General features: G+C 47.3%; 1 protein-coding gene across 8 annotated transcripts in view; it reads right to left on the bottom strand.

Annotated features, from left to right (window-relative positions):
• Nucleotides 1-16747, bottom strand: part of DHX57 (DExH-box helicase 57) — a 473349-nt gene that overhangs the window by 108863 nt on the left and 347739 nt on the right. For all 8 annotated transcript variants that reach the window (XM_029594371.1, XM_029594374.1, XM_029594373.1 and 5 more), the window contains one exon: nt 10432-10506. In XM_029594371.1, coding sequence (XP_029450231.1) covers nt 10432-10506 — 75 coding nt within the window. The remainder of the gene's footprint in view (nt 1-10431; nt 10507-16747) is intronic.

Below are 16747 nucleotides of genomic sequence, written 5' to 3'. Positions count from 1 at the left end.
TGATTTGCTCTTTTTAACACAGACTCCACTATTACTGATTGATGTGGCAGCTAGACCTTGATATGACTTGGCCCTATATACAATATCTAATTAAAAATTGTTTTTAAATTTAAAATCTTACATACCACAATATCAAACCCATGTTTGTTTCAATGTGATTTATAACCTACATAAAATGCCAGGCCATTTGGGAATATAAACCCTGATGTACATACATCCACTCACAAAACATAACATGCTGAACTTTAACTTGAAATATGAAAAACTGCTGCACGGATTAAAACACACTCCCACAATTTTCTTGTTACTGAAAGGGTAGATAATGGTGTCGCCTATATTCCTGCTTGAAGTTCTTGCAGAAGTCTATGAATTTGAACTACTATTTCTTGCTTGGGTTAAAAAGTGATCTTTAACTCATCGCCAATCGGAGACTACTAATCCCTGCATTCCTTCATTAATAGTCACAAAACAGTCTATGAAGTGATTCCTTTCTGCCTATAGCAGTGTGTGATTTTAAACCTCTGGTCTTTGCACTTCTTCTCTATGTAAGACATTTTTTCTTTAAATTTAATAGCATATACAAAAAATATTTTTGGTATCATTTTTTTCTCATCAGTTATAGGGTTGTCTTATGGTAGTACCTTTATTTGTTTATGCACAGCTGGTGGATTCTGGAACTAGGACTGGCATGACCAATAGAATCTTTTGCATTAAAGATAAGACGATGTGATAGGACTCATCTTGGTGCCAAGACAATTTCAGCACTAATAGGTCTGCCATCACTTTGTGGACAGTGGTGACATATCTGTGCTGAAAAGGGATTCTGCATGTTTATAAGGTGAGGTGAGAGGCTGTTCTAGTCAAAAGAACATCTGTCAAAAAATGAAAAGGGATCTGAATGAAAAAAAAAACCAGGAAACAGCATAAACACTAGCAAGTTAGTTACAAAGCACCGATAAGGAAAGCAAAAAGAGAATTTGAAAAGAAGCTTGATGTGGAAGCAGAATCTCATAATAAAAACCTTTGGAGGACATCTGAAGCAAAAAGCTTGTGAGGGAGTCAGCTGGATCATTAGATGATAAAGGATTAAAAGGAGCACTAGGGGAAGACAAGGCCATAGCAGAGAGATTAAATTAATTCTTTGCTTTGGTCTTTACTGAGGAAGATGTAAGTCAGATACCTATGCCAGAAGTGATACTTAAAAGGTGATTATTTAGAGGAATTGAAATAAATCTCAGTGAACCTGGAAGATATAATAAGGTAAATTGATAAACAAAAAAGTAGCAAATAACCAGGACTAGATAGTATAAATCCCAGACTGCTTAAAATGAACTTGCAGACCAACTATGAATAACCTGTAAACTATCATTAAAATCAGCTAAGTACCTAAAGATTGCAGGGGAGGCAATGTAATGCCAGTTCTTAAAAAGGGTTACAGGGGATCCAAGAAGTTACAGACTGGTAAGTCTGATGTTAGTGCTGGGAAAAATGGTTTAAACTATTATAAAGAACAAAATTACTAAATAAACAGATAGTCATAGTTTAAAGGGACAAAGCCAACAGATTTAGCCAAGGGAAATCTTTTCTTACCAATCTGCTTCATTTTTTTGAAAGTGTGAATAAAACACATTAATAAAGGTGAGCCAGACGGAGCAAAGTTGACATCATGGTATATATATAACCCTGCAGTGACGTCAGCCCACCAGCATTCTCTGCAAAAGCCAACTGTGGACAAACTAACAAAAAAACTTGATTAACAGACAACCACTCCAGCACTCAGCTAACAGGAAACCAATAAGTTCAGACAAAGAATGCAACAACACTACTCTAGGGAGTGAACTGACACTTACCAATACTCCCTGGAACACACAGCCACGCAGGACACCATAGCACAACCATTCAGCAGCAAAGGGCCAGAAGGTGGAGTCACTTGTCTGTACTAAAGAAAAGGAATTTATCAGGTAAGTAGTAATTTCTCCTCTCTAAGCACTCAGACAGGTGAATCCAGAAGCAGTGGGATGTACCAAAGCTACTCCCAAACAGGGCGAGAGGCTGCCCACGGTCCAGTCAAAAGGACACATGCAAAGGCTGCGTCCTCCCTGGCTTGCATGCCTGGAAAAGGTGTAAAGAGAACCATGTTGCAGTTCGGCAAATGTTAATGGGAGACAATTTAACCTCTGCCCATGACACTGCCTGCGCCTTAGTGGAATGAGCCCTGACTAGGTAACAGCTGCTCAGCATCTACATACACGGCCGTGACTACCTCCTTAATCTAGCAGGCTATTGAAGCCCGCAACGCTGGCTCACCCACCATGGAGAACAAACAGGTGATCAGTCTTCCTGAGAGGTTTAGAAACCTCCAAATACCTCAAGATATGCCTCTTGACATCCAAGGGCCATAACAGAATATATTCCTCCGCATCTCTTTCCCTGTCCAGAGACGGCAGTGAAATGAACCAATTCAAGTGAAAATCAAAGACCACTTTTGGCAAAAAGGAAGGAACTGTATGCAGCTGTATCGCCCCCGGAGTCACTCAGAAACAGCTCCCGGCAAGACTAGGCCTGCAGTTCAGATACTAGATACACAGAAGAAATTGCCACAAGAAACACCGTTTTCAAGGTGGATAACCTCAAGGAATGGTTACACATCAGCCAAAAAATAGTGCCCGCTAAAAAAATCCAAAACTAGATTAAGATTCCATAACAGCACCGTTAAGCAAAGGAGGATGAAGATGCTTCACTCCTTTCAAGAAACAGGCCATATTTGGATGAGCCAACAAGGGTCCATCATTCACCTGACCTCAAACAGGCAAGAGCTGCCACCTGTACCTTCAATGAATTAAGGGCCAACTCTTTTTGCAATCTATCTTGCAAAAGTTCCAAAATGAGCATGATCTTAACCAAACGAAGGAGAATACCTCAATCCTCAAACACTCACCAAACCAGTGTTGCCAGGTTTTCATGAAAGAACAAGCACTTTTCTCCAAAAAAACAAGCCCAAAAAAAGCCCAAAACACGTGAGATTGAAACTTTTTATTTTTATAGCATTTAACGCCCTCGCATACTCATTTCCCTCTTTCCACCCCCTCCGAGCACATCTCTGGCCCCCACACACTCATTCCCCCCTCCCTAACCCCTCCGAGCACATCTCTGGCCCCCACACTCTCATTCCCCCCTCCGAGCACATCTCTGGCCCCCCACACACTGATTCTCCCCTCCGAGCACATCTCTGGCCCCCACACTCTCATTCCCCCCCCCTCCCTAACCCCTCTGAGCACATCTCTGGCCCCCACACTCTCATTCCCCCCTCCCTAACCCCTCAGAGCACATCTCTGGCCCCGCACACTGATTCCCCCCTCTGAGCACATTTCTGGCCCCCTCACACTCATTCCCCCCCTCCCTAACCCCTCCGACCACATCTCTGGCCCCGCACACACTGATTCTCCCCTCCGAGCACATCTCTGGCCCCGCACACTGATTCCCCCCTCTGAGCACATTTCTGGCCCCCTCACACTCATTCCCCCCTCCCTAACCCCTCCGACCACATCTCTGGCCCCGCACACACTGATTCTCCTCTCCGAGCACATCTCTGGCCCCCACACACTCATTCCCCCCTCCCTAACCCCTCCGAGCACATCTCTGGCCCCCACACACTCATTCCCACCTCCCTAACCCCTCCGAGCACATCTCTGGCCTCCACACTCTCATTCCCCACTCCTTAACCCCTCCGAGCACATCTCTGGCCTCCACACTCTCATTCCCCACTCCTTAACCCCTCCGAGCACATCTCTGGCTCCCACATACTCATTCCCCCCTCCCTAACCCCTCAGAGCACATCTCTGGCCCCGCACACACTGATTCCCCCCTCCCTAACCCCTCAGAGCACATCTCTGGCCCCGCACACACTGATTCTCCCCTCCGAGCACATCTCTGGCCCCGCACACACCGATTCCCCCCTCTGAGCACATCTCTGGTCCTCACATACTCATTCCCCACCCCCCACCAAGCACATCTCTGGCCTCCACACTCTCATCCCCCCCTCCCTAACCCCTCCAAGCACATATCTGGCCCCACACACACAGATTCCCCCCTCTGAGCACATCTCTGGCACTCACATACTCATTCCCCTCTCCCCACCCCCCTCCAAGCACATCTCTGGCCCCCACACACACTGATTCCCCCCTCTGAGCACATCTCTGGCACTCACATACTCATTCCCCTCTCCCCACCACCCTCCAAGCACATCTCTGGCCCCCACATACTCATTCCCCCCTCCCTAACCCCTCTGAGCACATCTCTGGCCCTCACATACTGATTCCCCCCTCCCTAACCCCTCTGAGCACATCTCTGGCCCTCACATACTCATTCCCCCCTCCCTAACCCCTCCAAGCATATATCTGGCCCCCCACACACTGATTCCCCCCTCTGAACACATCTCTGGCACTCACATACTCATTCCACTCTCCCCAGCCCCCTCCAAGCACATCTCTGGCCCCCACACTCATTTCCCCCTCCCTAACCCCTCAGAGCACATCTCTGGCCCCACACACACTGATTCCCCCCTCTGAGCACATTTCTGGCCCCCACACTCATTTCCCCCTCCCAACATACTAATTCCTTCCCTCCTGATACCTGGCTGTAGCTGCACACTCTGGATTCCTTTGCTGTAGTGCTCCAATGCTGCGCTGGGGCCTCCCCGTTCCGCCCACGTGCGCTGCTGTGCTGCCTGGGTCTGCCCACAAAATGTGTCGTGTGCATCAACAAGGCTTGCAGCTGTGCTCTGATTGCCTTCTGCTGCAATATAGGGGTAGGGTGCGCCTGCTATGGACAGGCTTCATCGCAGCAGCAGCAGCCAATCACTGTAACATGATTCAGAGCACAAGTCCCGCCCAACAAGCCCAAAAAAACGCGACTGGCAGAAAAAATAGCCCAATTAAAAGCAACCCGCGAATCGGAAGAAAAACCCGCGAATGACTACAAAAAGAAGCCCAATCTCGCGGTAAATAAGCGAGGTTGGCAACACTGCACCAAACCCACACATAAGCTAAGGAAGTGGAGAGCTTTCTTCCTCGTAGCAAGGTGGCAATCACCGCAGTAGAATATCCATGCTTCACCAAGCGAGCCTTCTCAAGGGCCATAATGTAAGACAAAATAGAGTTGGATCTTCGTGAAGAACAGACCCTTACCATAACAGATTCCTGTGTTCCGGAAACCGGAGGGGAGTGTCCAATAGGAGCCTTCACAAATCTGCATACCATGGCCTCCTGGGCCAATCTGGTGCCACCAGAAGCACCATCCCCCTTGTGAGTGTCGATCTTCCGAATAATTCTGCCCAACATGGGTCATGGGGGATAGCATACAGCAGCTTGCCCTCTGGCCACTCCTGCATGAGGGCATCGATGCCCAAGGACTTTGGATCTCTCCAACGATAGAAGTGAGGAAACTGCATTGCAAGAAGTCGCCAGCAGGTCCAGAAACAAAAAGGCCCCAATGATCCACTATTAGCTAAAACAATTCATCCATGTCATCAGGGTCCCTTATCAGGGAGATCCCACAACAGACCTAGGCTTATTCCAATGCTTACCCACAGCACCAGGCGTGCAGGAATCTGCAGCCTGCAATCCTGACCTGTCAAGATTGGCCAGGGCCAAGGACTGCACCAGAAGGGATTGCAGTCCTTGAAAAAAATTCTACCAAATAAAATACAAAGGGATCCATGCCAAAACCAGGGGGCATTGAACCAATTCCCACTGTGCTACCTTCCCCCGCTGATGACCTAGTTATGGGAGTCCTAAAATCAGGTGACACCTCTGGCAGCTCTTTATCCATTCCCGCACCAGGCTGGGAAGAACAGGGATTAGTAAAATCAGACAGAGGCAATTCTCCCTGAGTCTTCAAACAGCGCTGACAAGTTAGAGGGAACGCCAGGCTGGGATACCCGAATATGACAAGCAACACATAGGGCAAACAGCTTAGGCTTCTTTGCTATGGGCGCCATTAGTCTGTCAATATGCCTTAACAGGCATCTGCCAATATTGCACTCAGATGAGTTCGCACTGCAAGAACTAGGCACCCAAAATTAAGGCGCTCAACATTGGGCTTTAATAAGCGCACAAACTGAGCTCCCCCCAGAACACTCAGACAGTGCACACAAATACGTGCATGTGCACAACTGAGTGCCCAGGTAGGCATTCCTATGCACCTATTAGGCACCCAACTAGGCACACAACCAGATGCCCAAACTTGGATGCACAAGCATGAACCAACGGAACTGAAGAGGGCAATCTTGGGTGCGGAAAAATGCGCAAACACACCACCACAACCTACCATGCGGCGAACAAGGCAAGCCTGGTATATATACCCTGCTCTGCCATCAGTCTGCCAGTATTCTCTGCAAAAAACCAACTGTGGACAAACTAGCAATACTTGATTATAACCATTAATAGATAACCACTCAAGCACTCAGCCAACAGGAAAACACTGAGCTCAGAAAAAAAGTGTAATATCACTAATCTAGGGACTGAAACTGACACCAGTTATCCCCGGAGATGCAGCCATTCAGGACGACAATCGAACCACAAACCGGCAGCCAAGGGTGGGAAGGTGGCTTAACCTGTCTTCACTAAAGAAAAGGAAATTATCAGGTAAGTAGTAATTTCTCAGCATTCAGACAGGTTAATCCATAACCAGTGGGGATGTACCCAAACTACTCCCGAAGAGGGCGGGAGGCTGCCTGCGATCCAACCAACACCGCATGCGTGAAGGCTGCATTCTCCCTGGCCTGCACATCTAGATGGTAATACTTGGAAAAAGTGTGTAAGAAGGACCACGTCACCGTTCAACAAATTTCAACGGGAGACAATTGAAGCTCCACCCATGGCTTTGTCTGAGCCCTAGTGGAATGAGCCCTAACCTGCTTAGGTAATGGCTGCCCAGTATCCACATACGTGGCTGTGATAACCTCCTTAATCCAGCAGGCTATTGTAGCCTGTGATGCCCGCTTACCTCCAACATGGAGTACAAACAGCTGATCAGTCTTCCTAAGAGGTCTAGAAACCTCCAATACCTCAAGAGATGTCGCTTGACATCCAAGGTCTGCAATGGACTATATTCATCCACATCTCTCTCCCTGTCCAGTGATGGTAGGGAAATCAATTATTCAAGTGAAAATCCAAAACCACTTTTGGCAAAAATGAAGAAAAGGTTCGCAGCTGGACTGCCCTGGAATCACTTGCAGGAACGGTTCCCAGCAAGAAAGCATGCAGTTTGGAAACTCTGAGTGTAGAACAAATTGCCACAAGAAAAACAGTCTTCAAGGTAAGTAACCTCAAGGATAGGCTACACAGTGGTTGAAAGGTGGGACCTGCCAGAAAATCCAGAACCACATTAAGGCACCACAAAGGCAACGGCAACTGCAAGGGAGGGTGAAAATGCTTCACCCCCTTCAGGAACTGGGCCACATCCGGATGGGCTCTCAAGGAAACAGGCAATAGCCGCCACCTGTACTTTCAAGGAATTAAGGGCCAAGCCCTTAATCAATCCATCCTGCAAGAAGTCCAAAATGAGTAGAATCTTAACTGAATGAGGATAAACTCCCTTGTTCTGCACACCAAGCTTCAAACACTCCGCCAAACCCGAACATAGGCTAAGGAGGTGGAGAACTTCCGAGCTTGAAGCAAGGGGGAAATCACAGCAGTGGAATATCCACACTTCAGCAACCGAGCCCTTTCAAGAGCCACACACTAAGAAAGAATCAAGTTGGATCCTTGTGAAGAATAGGCCTCTATCATATCAGATCTCTTTGGACCAATAACCAGAGAGGACAGCTCAACAACAATCTCCGCAGATTTGGATACCATGGCCTTCTGGGCAGTCATGAACCACCAGAAGCACCATCTCCGTGTGCCTCTCGATCCTCCAAACCAACCTGCCCAACAAGGGCCACTCCTGCACTACAGCATCGATGCCCAGAGACTTTGGATCTCACCTGCAACTGAAGAAATAAGGAACCTTCACATTGTGTGAATCCACTAGCTCCAGCAGCCCACTATGAGTTGGAATGCTTTGTCAGAAAATTACCATTCTCCTGGATCCAGACTCTGTTGCTGGGGGAAAAAAAAAAACCAAAAACACAAAAACCGGCTCTCACATTGTCTTTTCCTGCATATACTTTGTTGAACACTCATACTATGAATGCTCAAAATTTGGACGTCCAACTAAGCGATCCAGATGGACGCTCAGCCTGGACACACAGGCGCAAACCGATGCCAAGCACTGCTTTCACGGGAATCTTTGCATAAGAAAGAGCATGAATGCCACCGCGGCCTATCACAGGGATACTTTTTGAAGTCTGACATGGCAAAAAGTCTGACATGGCAAAAAGTCTGACATGGCAAAAAGTCTGACATGGCAAAAATAAGAGGCTAAACCAAACTCAAATTCTGGCAAAACTAAAGAAAATAAAAAATATTTTAATGAAACTCATGAAAAAGAAAAATCTGAAAAAAATTAAGAATGCAGAAAAAAGAAATCTGACAAGCAACTTTGAGAACAGAGCAAAAATGAATCCGTTTTCACAGGTAGATGAAAAAGACTAAGGAGACTCACAGGAAGCTTTTGTTGTAATTATGTGTTTGTGGATCCTTGGGTGCTGTGGAGGTGACCACACCTACGCGGAGGAGCCCCGTGAGGAGCCACAGCACTGGGCTAGACTCGTACTACACAAACACAAGAGTTCTTTTATTAAATAGCTTGAATAGAACCACCAGAGGTGGCAGTAGTGAGGCAGTCTCAGAGACCTCGGCAGAGGGAGCCCTTCTCTCCTAGATGATGTCAGGAGGTTCTGCAGCAGGTCTCCCAGCAAGGAGATACTGTGGATGAGATAGACAGAGTTAGAGTACTCACTAGGTGTTTGCTGTTGATATGCGATTCCACCAGGTCATTGTAGAAAGTACAGGCACCGAGGCAGGGAGAGCAGGCCCTCGAGGAGCGAGCACCTGTTCCTTGTAAGGCACCTGAAATAAAGCAGAGGGCCCCCGAGGAGCGGGTACCCAGGTTAGCATATACCCCGAAGGGCAGAGAGAGAGAACTTCCTGCGGCAGCACAGAAGCGGCAGAGTAGTGTAGACAAGAACGGATTTGAGTCCTTGCTAACTCGGGGAGCTAGCAAATGAGTGAAGGTAATATACCCGGATGGCGTGACGTCAGCATGAGGGAATGCCCTCTAGGTTCGCGCCAAGGGTGGTACAAAGACGAGGGTTGCGCGCGCGCACCCTAGTAGGTACCTGGGAGGAGAAATAGCGGAAGGCTGCACCATAGCCGTTCCGGGGACGCCAGAGAGGTCGGCTTGTAGACGCGGTGGTAGCCATCTTGCCCAGGTAAGCGGGAGGAGCCGTGAATAAGGTGAGGCAAACGAGGCGAAGCTGTCGAGGACCGACGGACGCAACAGTTTTTCTGAACTCTAAGAGAACTTTTTCATCCTGGCACTATCAGGATGATGTCAACCATTTGTGTGACTGATTTATCCGTTTTGTCCATGGAGATAAAAGGCATAGACTGGTTTTTTTTTAAAGTTTGAAAATTCCTAAGTACCTGCATATATTTCTAAGAATGTACAAATAGGTGTAAATATTCAAAGGAATCTAGATAGCTGCGTAATAACTTACAGGTGAATTTTCAATAGGATTTACGTGCACAAATGTAATTACTATTGTAGCAATTTTCAAAAGCCATTTAGACACATAAAGTGCACTTATGTGGGTAAAACCTATGGAAATTCAATAGCATATATTGTAACAATTTTCAAAAGTCCACCTACTTGGGTAAGGTGCATTTACACATATAAAACCCAGTTTTAAGCACATAAATGCTTTTGAAAATCAGGCCCTTAGCCAGCTAGATTAAAGCACTTGAGAACTGTCCACTCTAGGGGGCTAAAATTAGTTGGCCAAATTCTGGGTGAGCAAGTTAGTATCAATTTTCAGTGCTAGTCACTTAAACTGATCAGCCAAATCTAGGTGATTCAATAACAATCCTAAATTTGATTGGCCTCTCCTTCCTCCTAGATTCCTCCTTCCCCTTTAATCTAATTTTTAAAAGTCCCTGCTGCTTTCCCTCTTCTCCCTGGACTGTAAAGGGATATTGATGTCCCTGCCACCAATATCCCTTTCCTTCGAACTCCCCGCTGTCAAAATATTAAAAAATCCAAGAGAATCCCCACCAGCCACCAGCCACCTTCCCTCCTTTCCCCTGTCAAAAAGATTAAAAAAAAAAGTCCCTGTAGTTATTACTCCATCAAGGTCTCACGGCTATCATAAAAAAAAAAAGCCTCGCAAGAGATCCTTCACTGCTGTCCAAAACAAAATAGAGTGGGGGCTGGCAATTTCTCTCTTCCTCCTGTCCTAAAAAGAGAGCCAAAATGCAGTAAACTTACCTGGACTATATTGGGATACAAAGCAGCACACAAAACTGATGCGATTAACTTGATGTTAGCTGCATTCGAGTTTGCCTGTGAAATAAACATACCTAGTTACTATGAGTTTCTCATTCCGTCCTTCACACTTTATATTGTTTGTCAAGTAAAAATGTGCTAAAACAAGGCAAAGACAACAGGGCTAGACTACTTATACTAGCACAAATAGAATGATCTCACTTTTTTTGTCTGAACCATGTTTCTCAGCAAACATCTCTGCCAGACACTCGAAATCAGGACCACATATGTGGTCAGCCACATTCCCTTTCCATTTTCATTCCGCTCTTCATTCCAAATCTTTGAGATCATCAAGAATAAAACTGGCAGGCAGTCACTGAGCAAGGTAGGAGAAATGAAAGGATCAGAGACCTACTGTGAATTCTGTCTGGAAATCACTCTATATCTATCCCGTTCTGCTAAAAGCCAAAGAAAGCAGTGCTACACAAATGTGGAATGAATGCCACACATGAAAAACCCCATTGGATCCTTACTGATGAAATATGTCCTTTGCACACATGACATATTGTGGTTGGCAGAGAAGGTAGGTGGACTATACCATTTGTGAAAGCATTAATGGCTGCCTAGTCCACCTAGATTGCCATATTTTGGGGCCAACACAGCTGCATTTGTGGGCCTGGAAGAGTAAGTTGTGTCACATGGGCACGAAGGAAATGCAATTGCACATCAGAAGGAACAAGCGGCAAAGTATCATTGGCCTGTAAGGCCCAAAGAAGAGAAGTCCTGTTGTCCATGCCGAATGAAGGAGGTGGCTATTACTGCTTGTGCATGCCAGAAGGGAAGAGTGAGTTAGCAAATATGATGTGAGAGCAAACATGGGTGATCATGACAGAAGTTTGTGTGCAGCATTCCCACCATTTATCCCCTTACTAATCCATGACAATCTCAAAGTATCTGGAAATCAAAACTTCCCAGGTATGGAGAGCAGGCAATTTTTAAAAAATCTTATTTGATGTGACTGCTGTTTGGAAAGGAGAAATACTACTTACCTGATAATTTCCTTTTCTTTAAAAAGGACAGGTGGATCCAAAACCAGTGGATTATGCCCCTCTACCAGCAGATGGAGATGGAGTAAAGCTGATATCACAGTGTGTATATATATATACCCCTACAGTGACATCAGCCTGCCAGTATTCTCTGCAAAAGCCAACTGTGGACAAACTAACAAAACTTGATTATTAACAGATAACCATTCCAGCACTCAGCCAACAGGAAAAACACTGAGCTCAGACAAAGAGTAACGTTTACCAGTAACCCCTGGAACACAGAGTCATGAGGAGAACAATAGCACACCTATCCAACAGTCAAGGGTGGGAAGGTGGATCCACCTATCCTTATTAAAGAAAAGGAAATTATCAGGTAAGTAGTAATTTCTCCTTTCTTAGCATATGGATAGGTGGATCGAAAACCAGTGGGATGTACAAAGCTACTCCTGAACAGTACAGGAGGCTGCCCACAGTCCGATCAACACCACACACACAAAGGTTGCGTTTTCCTAGGCCTGCACATCTAGGGGGTAATGCCTGGAAAAGATGTGTAAAGGAGGACCTCGTCGCAGCTTGGCAAATGCTGATGGGAGACAACAATCTAACCTCCACCCATTACACTGCCTGAGCCCTAGTGGAATGAGCCCTAATCTGACTAGGCAACAGCTGCTCAGCATCCTCATATGTATCTGTGATTACTTCCTTAATCCAGCGGGCTATCATAACCCATGACACCAACTCGCCCTGTTAACTCCGCCCATGGAGAACAATCAGGTGATCAGTCTTCCTGAGAGGTTTAGAAACCTCCAAATACCTCACTATATGCCTCTTGGCATCCAAGGGCCATAACAGGCGATATTCCTCTGGATCTCTTCCCCTGACCAGAGTCGGCAGGGAATTGACTAATTCAAGTGAAAATCTGAAACCACTTTGGCAAAAACAAAGGAACAGTATGCAGCTGTATCACCCCTGGAGTCACCTGTAGAAATGGCTACTTGCAAGACAAGGTCTCCAGTTCAGAAACTTCCTTGCGCTATCAGCTCCTGACAGTGAGCTCCCTAACCCTGGAGGTTCGCATCTGTCGTAAGTACTAGTCAGTCTGGTGATCTTAGGGAAACCCCCTTTCTTAGATGATCTGTTTGCAACCACACTGCATGTGTATGCAGATCTCCATTGGTAGCTGGAGCCGAATTGAATAGTCATGAAACTTTTGAGCTCCAATGAGACCAGAGTATGCTGAAGAGGACATAAATACACCCTCTTCCATGGTACCACCTCCAGGGTCACCGCCATCAATCCGAGTACCTGTACATAAGGCCACACTGTCAGATGTACTGTGTTTGCATACAGACGCACCTGCGCCATAGGCTTCTGAATAGGGCCCTCCAGCAGGAACACCCTGCCCTGCTTTGTGTCGAATCGAACACATAGATAACTCTAGTAACAGTGATGGCTAAAGCTTGCTCTTGCCCAGGTTCACCACCCAACCTAGTTCCTGCAATAAGATCACCTTGTGCGAGACTCGAAGGCTCTTTTAGACTCTTCGCCCGAATTAGCTAGTCATCTAAGTATGGGTATACCAGAAACCCATCCTTTCATAGCTCTGTTGCTACCACTATAACCTTGGAAAAAATTCTGGGTGAGATGGCCAAAAGGTAGTGCTCAAAACTGATGATGGTTCTACAAAACCACAAAACGCAGAAGATGCTCTAGCCAGATAGGAATATGACAGTATGCCACGGACAAGTCCAGAGACGTCAGAAACTCCCCTGACTGTACTGCCATTATCACTGAGCATAAGGTTTCCATACAAAAATCAGTCATCCACAAATGGGCTCTTTTTGCCCCATCCCTTGAGATCTAAGATGGAGCAAAAAGAGCCCTCCTTCTTGGGCACAATGAAATAAATGGAATATCGGCCCGTATTTTCTTCAGATGTGGGCACAGGAACAACAGCCCGCAGGCTGAGAAGTCTTGACAATGTACACTCCACTGCCTGTCTCTTCTGCAGAGAGTTGCAGGGTTACACCATGAAATGTCCCGAGGAACACTGCAAACTCCAGCGCATAGCCATCTCTTATCACCTCCAGAACTTACTGGTCTGACGTGATCTTGACCCACCTCTGATAAAGACAGCCGACCCTCTAACTCCTGTTCCCAGTGGTGGGTCAGCACACCTTCATTGGGAGGCTTGGGGGGGTCCACTACCCGAGCCTGTGCCCCCCGCCCGGGCTGCCTGGAATGAAAGGACTGAGATCTACCCAAAGGTCGAGTCCTCTGAAAGGCTGCTCCTCTGTAGGGTCTAAAGTGTCTGAACCCCCCTAATACGATCTCTCGTGCTGAAGGAGCGAGATGTCTGTTTATTATCCTCTGTTAGAGAAACCTGTGACTCACCCCATTTATTGGCCATTTTCTCCAGCTTGCTCCCAAACAAGAGCAAGCATTTGAAAGGCAATTTTGTAAGGCTAGATTTCGAGGTTGTATCGGCCAACCAATATCTCTGCTATAGCTGATGCCTGGCCACTATTACCAAAGCCACCTCTCTAGCCGAATTGCGGACCAAATCGCAGCCCACATCTGCCAAAAAGGCAGCTGCTAGTTCCATCACTGCCCTGGAATTCACACCAGATTTATCAACCTCCTAAAGAGAATTAACAAGAGTGAGCCACTAGGGAACAACAAGAAGCTATCTGCAAATTCATCGTCAATGTTTCAAAAGACTGCTTAAGTATAGCCTCAATTCTCCTATCCTGTGCATCCTTCAAGGAAGCTCCACCTTCTATGAGGATAGTCATCAGCTTGGTAATGACAAACACAAGCACATCCTTTGGAAAGCGCAATTGCTCTCTCACAGCTGTATCCAGGGGTACAGTCCTTCCAAGGCTCGTCCCCCTTTAAAATTTGCTTCGGGGGTGCCAAATTCAAGATCAATCAATTCTTGAAAGGCTTCCATAATAGGGAAGAAACAAGAGGCTTTAAGCAAAGAAATCAAAATGGGATCTTTCTTTGGCTCAGACATGGATTCAGTCCTCCGTACTCCCAGCATCTTCAAAGACTGGGAAATCAGAGCCGGTAACTCATCTCCATGAAAGAAACTTAACATAGTTCTATAAGGCTCCAATCCTGGAGGAATTTCCCCATACTCCAGGGAGAAAGGATCGGCTTCATCATCTGTGCCATCTGGGTCCCTATCGAGGAGACCCGCAGCAGATCCAGGCATCCTCCAATGCTTACCAGCAGCACCAGAATCCACAACTTGCAATTCTGACCTGTTAAGATTGGCCGGAGCCGAGGATGCACCTGAAGGACTGCAGTCCTTGAAAATAATTCTACCCAAGAAAAAATAGAGGGATCCTGTTACGACTGTCACTGCCCGACGTCTCCACTCCGCCCACCTTACCTTTTTTGAGACTCCTCCCGCAGTTGATGGACGTCTGGCTGCCGCGGCATCTGCCTGCCGTCCTCTCCGGCGTCCCCAGTCCAGCTTGGGCGCTGCATCCCGCCATGTTGTCCAGGTACCATAGGGCATGCGCGCCGCTCGGCCCTGCTTCTTATTCTCTCTTTGGCGCGAACCTCAGGGGCGTCCCCCTGTGATGACGTCACACATCCCGGATACAAAAGCCTACACTGCTAGCTAATCAAGTTAGCAAGAGAATCCTTATGGATGGGATTCGCTCTACGTACCTAGCTACTCTGCCTCTCCAACTTTTGGACTTTATCTTAACGGGGTACCCGCTCCTCGGGGGCCTCTCTTATTTCTTGTAGGTCACTTTCAGGAACCGGTACTCGCTCCTCGAGGGCCCATGTTCCCCGACTCGCTACCTGAACTTATTGCTTCTGCTTGGAAGAAACCGCTGTCTACATCATCAGTGAGTTACCAACTTTATTTCCTCAGAGTTGATCCCTGGAACCAGGTACTCGCTCCTCAAGGGCCTGCCTCTATTCCAGCTTCTGTGTCACCTTCCGGGAGAAACCGCTGTGTGAGTAACTTTACCAACGAGGCTCTGTACCAGAACTCTGTGTATGCTCCACTGTACTCACTATCTCAGTTTTCTCCACTACAGCACAGCCATAGAGGGAATCTCTGTTCCAGTATCCTGAGGAACCCTAGCCCAGCCGGGTTTCATCTCTACTCACTACTGCCACCTCTGGTGGCTTCTCAACTCTGTCTAATAAAAGATATAATTCTGTGTCGTGTGTCCCAAAGCTAAGCCTGACCTGTGGCCCCTCACTGGACTTCCCCCCATGGGCATGGTCAGCTGCCACAGTGTCCAAGGGTCCACCCAAAACCTTACAAACAATAACAGATCCATGTCAAAACCAGAGGGCATTGGACCTGTGACAACTGAACTACCTTCCCCGGAGTCTCCAACCAGCGCTGACACAAGTTAGAGGGAACGCCAGGTTGAGATGCCTGAATATGACAAACACAAAGGACCAGATGCTTAGGCTTCTTTGCTATGGGCCCCAGTCTGTCAATACATTTTAACAAGCGGCTGATAGGAGTGCACCCAGCTGGTGATTGTGCTGCAAAAACTAGGCGCCCAAAATTTAGGTGACCAAAAATTAGGCACTCCTGTGCCTTGATAAGCACACAAACTGAGCTCCCACCAGGACGCTTCAGATAGTGTCCATAATTATGTGTGTGTGTGTGTGTGTGTGTGTGTGTGTGTGTGTGTGTGCTCGCACACAACTGAGAGCCTAGGTAGGCGCTCCTATGTGCCCAACCAAGTGTTCCGGTGGCCGGCCGCAGAGCCTCATGGCCAGCTACGCTGGCTGCTTCCTTATAATGTTTGAATGCCCGTCTCGACGCCTCCACAGCCACTGATACACCTCTAACTTCAGTGGCACCTGCGGTATCCTCCCTTTGATTACCGGCTCCTCCCCGGTATGCTGGCGACCCCAACCAGTGCCAAGGATTTCTCAACCAGTGCTTCATGAACTTCACGCTACAGTTCTCCTTGGACATCATAAAGACCACCTTTTCCTCTCCCTCCTCGACGGCAAGGCATTGGCCTGGGCACGAGGGGACCCGCTCCTCCAGGACCTACAACACTTTATCCAGCTATTCAAACAGACTTTCGATGAGCCTGGTTGACTGGCTGCCACCGGCTCAGATATCCTCCGCCAAGGAGCGCGGCCGTTGTCTATGCTATAGAATACCGCACCATGGCTACTGAACTGAATTGGCAGGAGACAGCCTGAGAAGTATCTTCCTGGAGGGCCTGTCCTTGTGCATCAAGGACGAGCTGGCAGCCCGGGACCTCCCAGAA

The sequence above is a fragment of the Rhinatrema bivittatum genome, chromosome 3 (assembly GCF_901001135.1).
Source record: "Rhinatrema bivittatum chromosome 3, aRhiBiv1.1, whole genome shotgun sequence".
Taxonomy (NCBI): domain Eukaryota; kingdom Metazoa; phylum Chordata; class Amphibia; order Gymnophiona; family Rhinatrematidae; genus Rhinatrema; species Rhinatrema bivittatum.
Note: the sequence above shows the minus strand (reverse complement) of the source record. Positions and strands in the feature narration are given on the sequence as shown.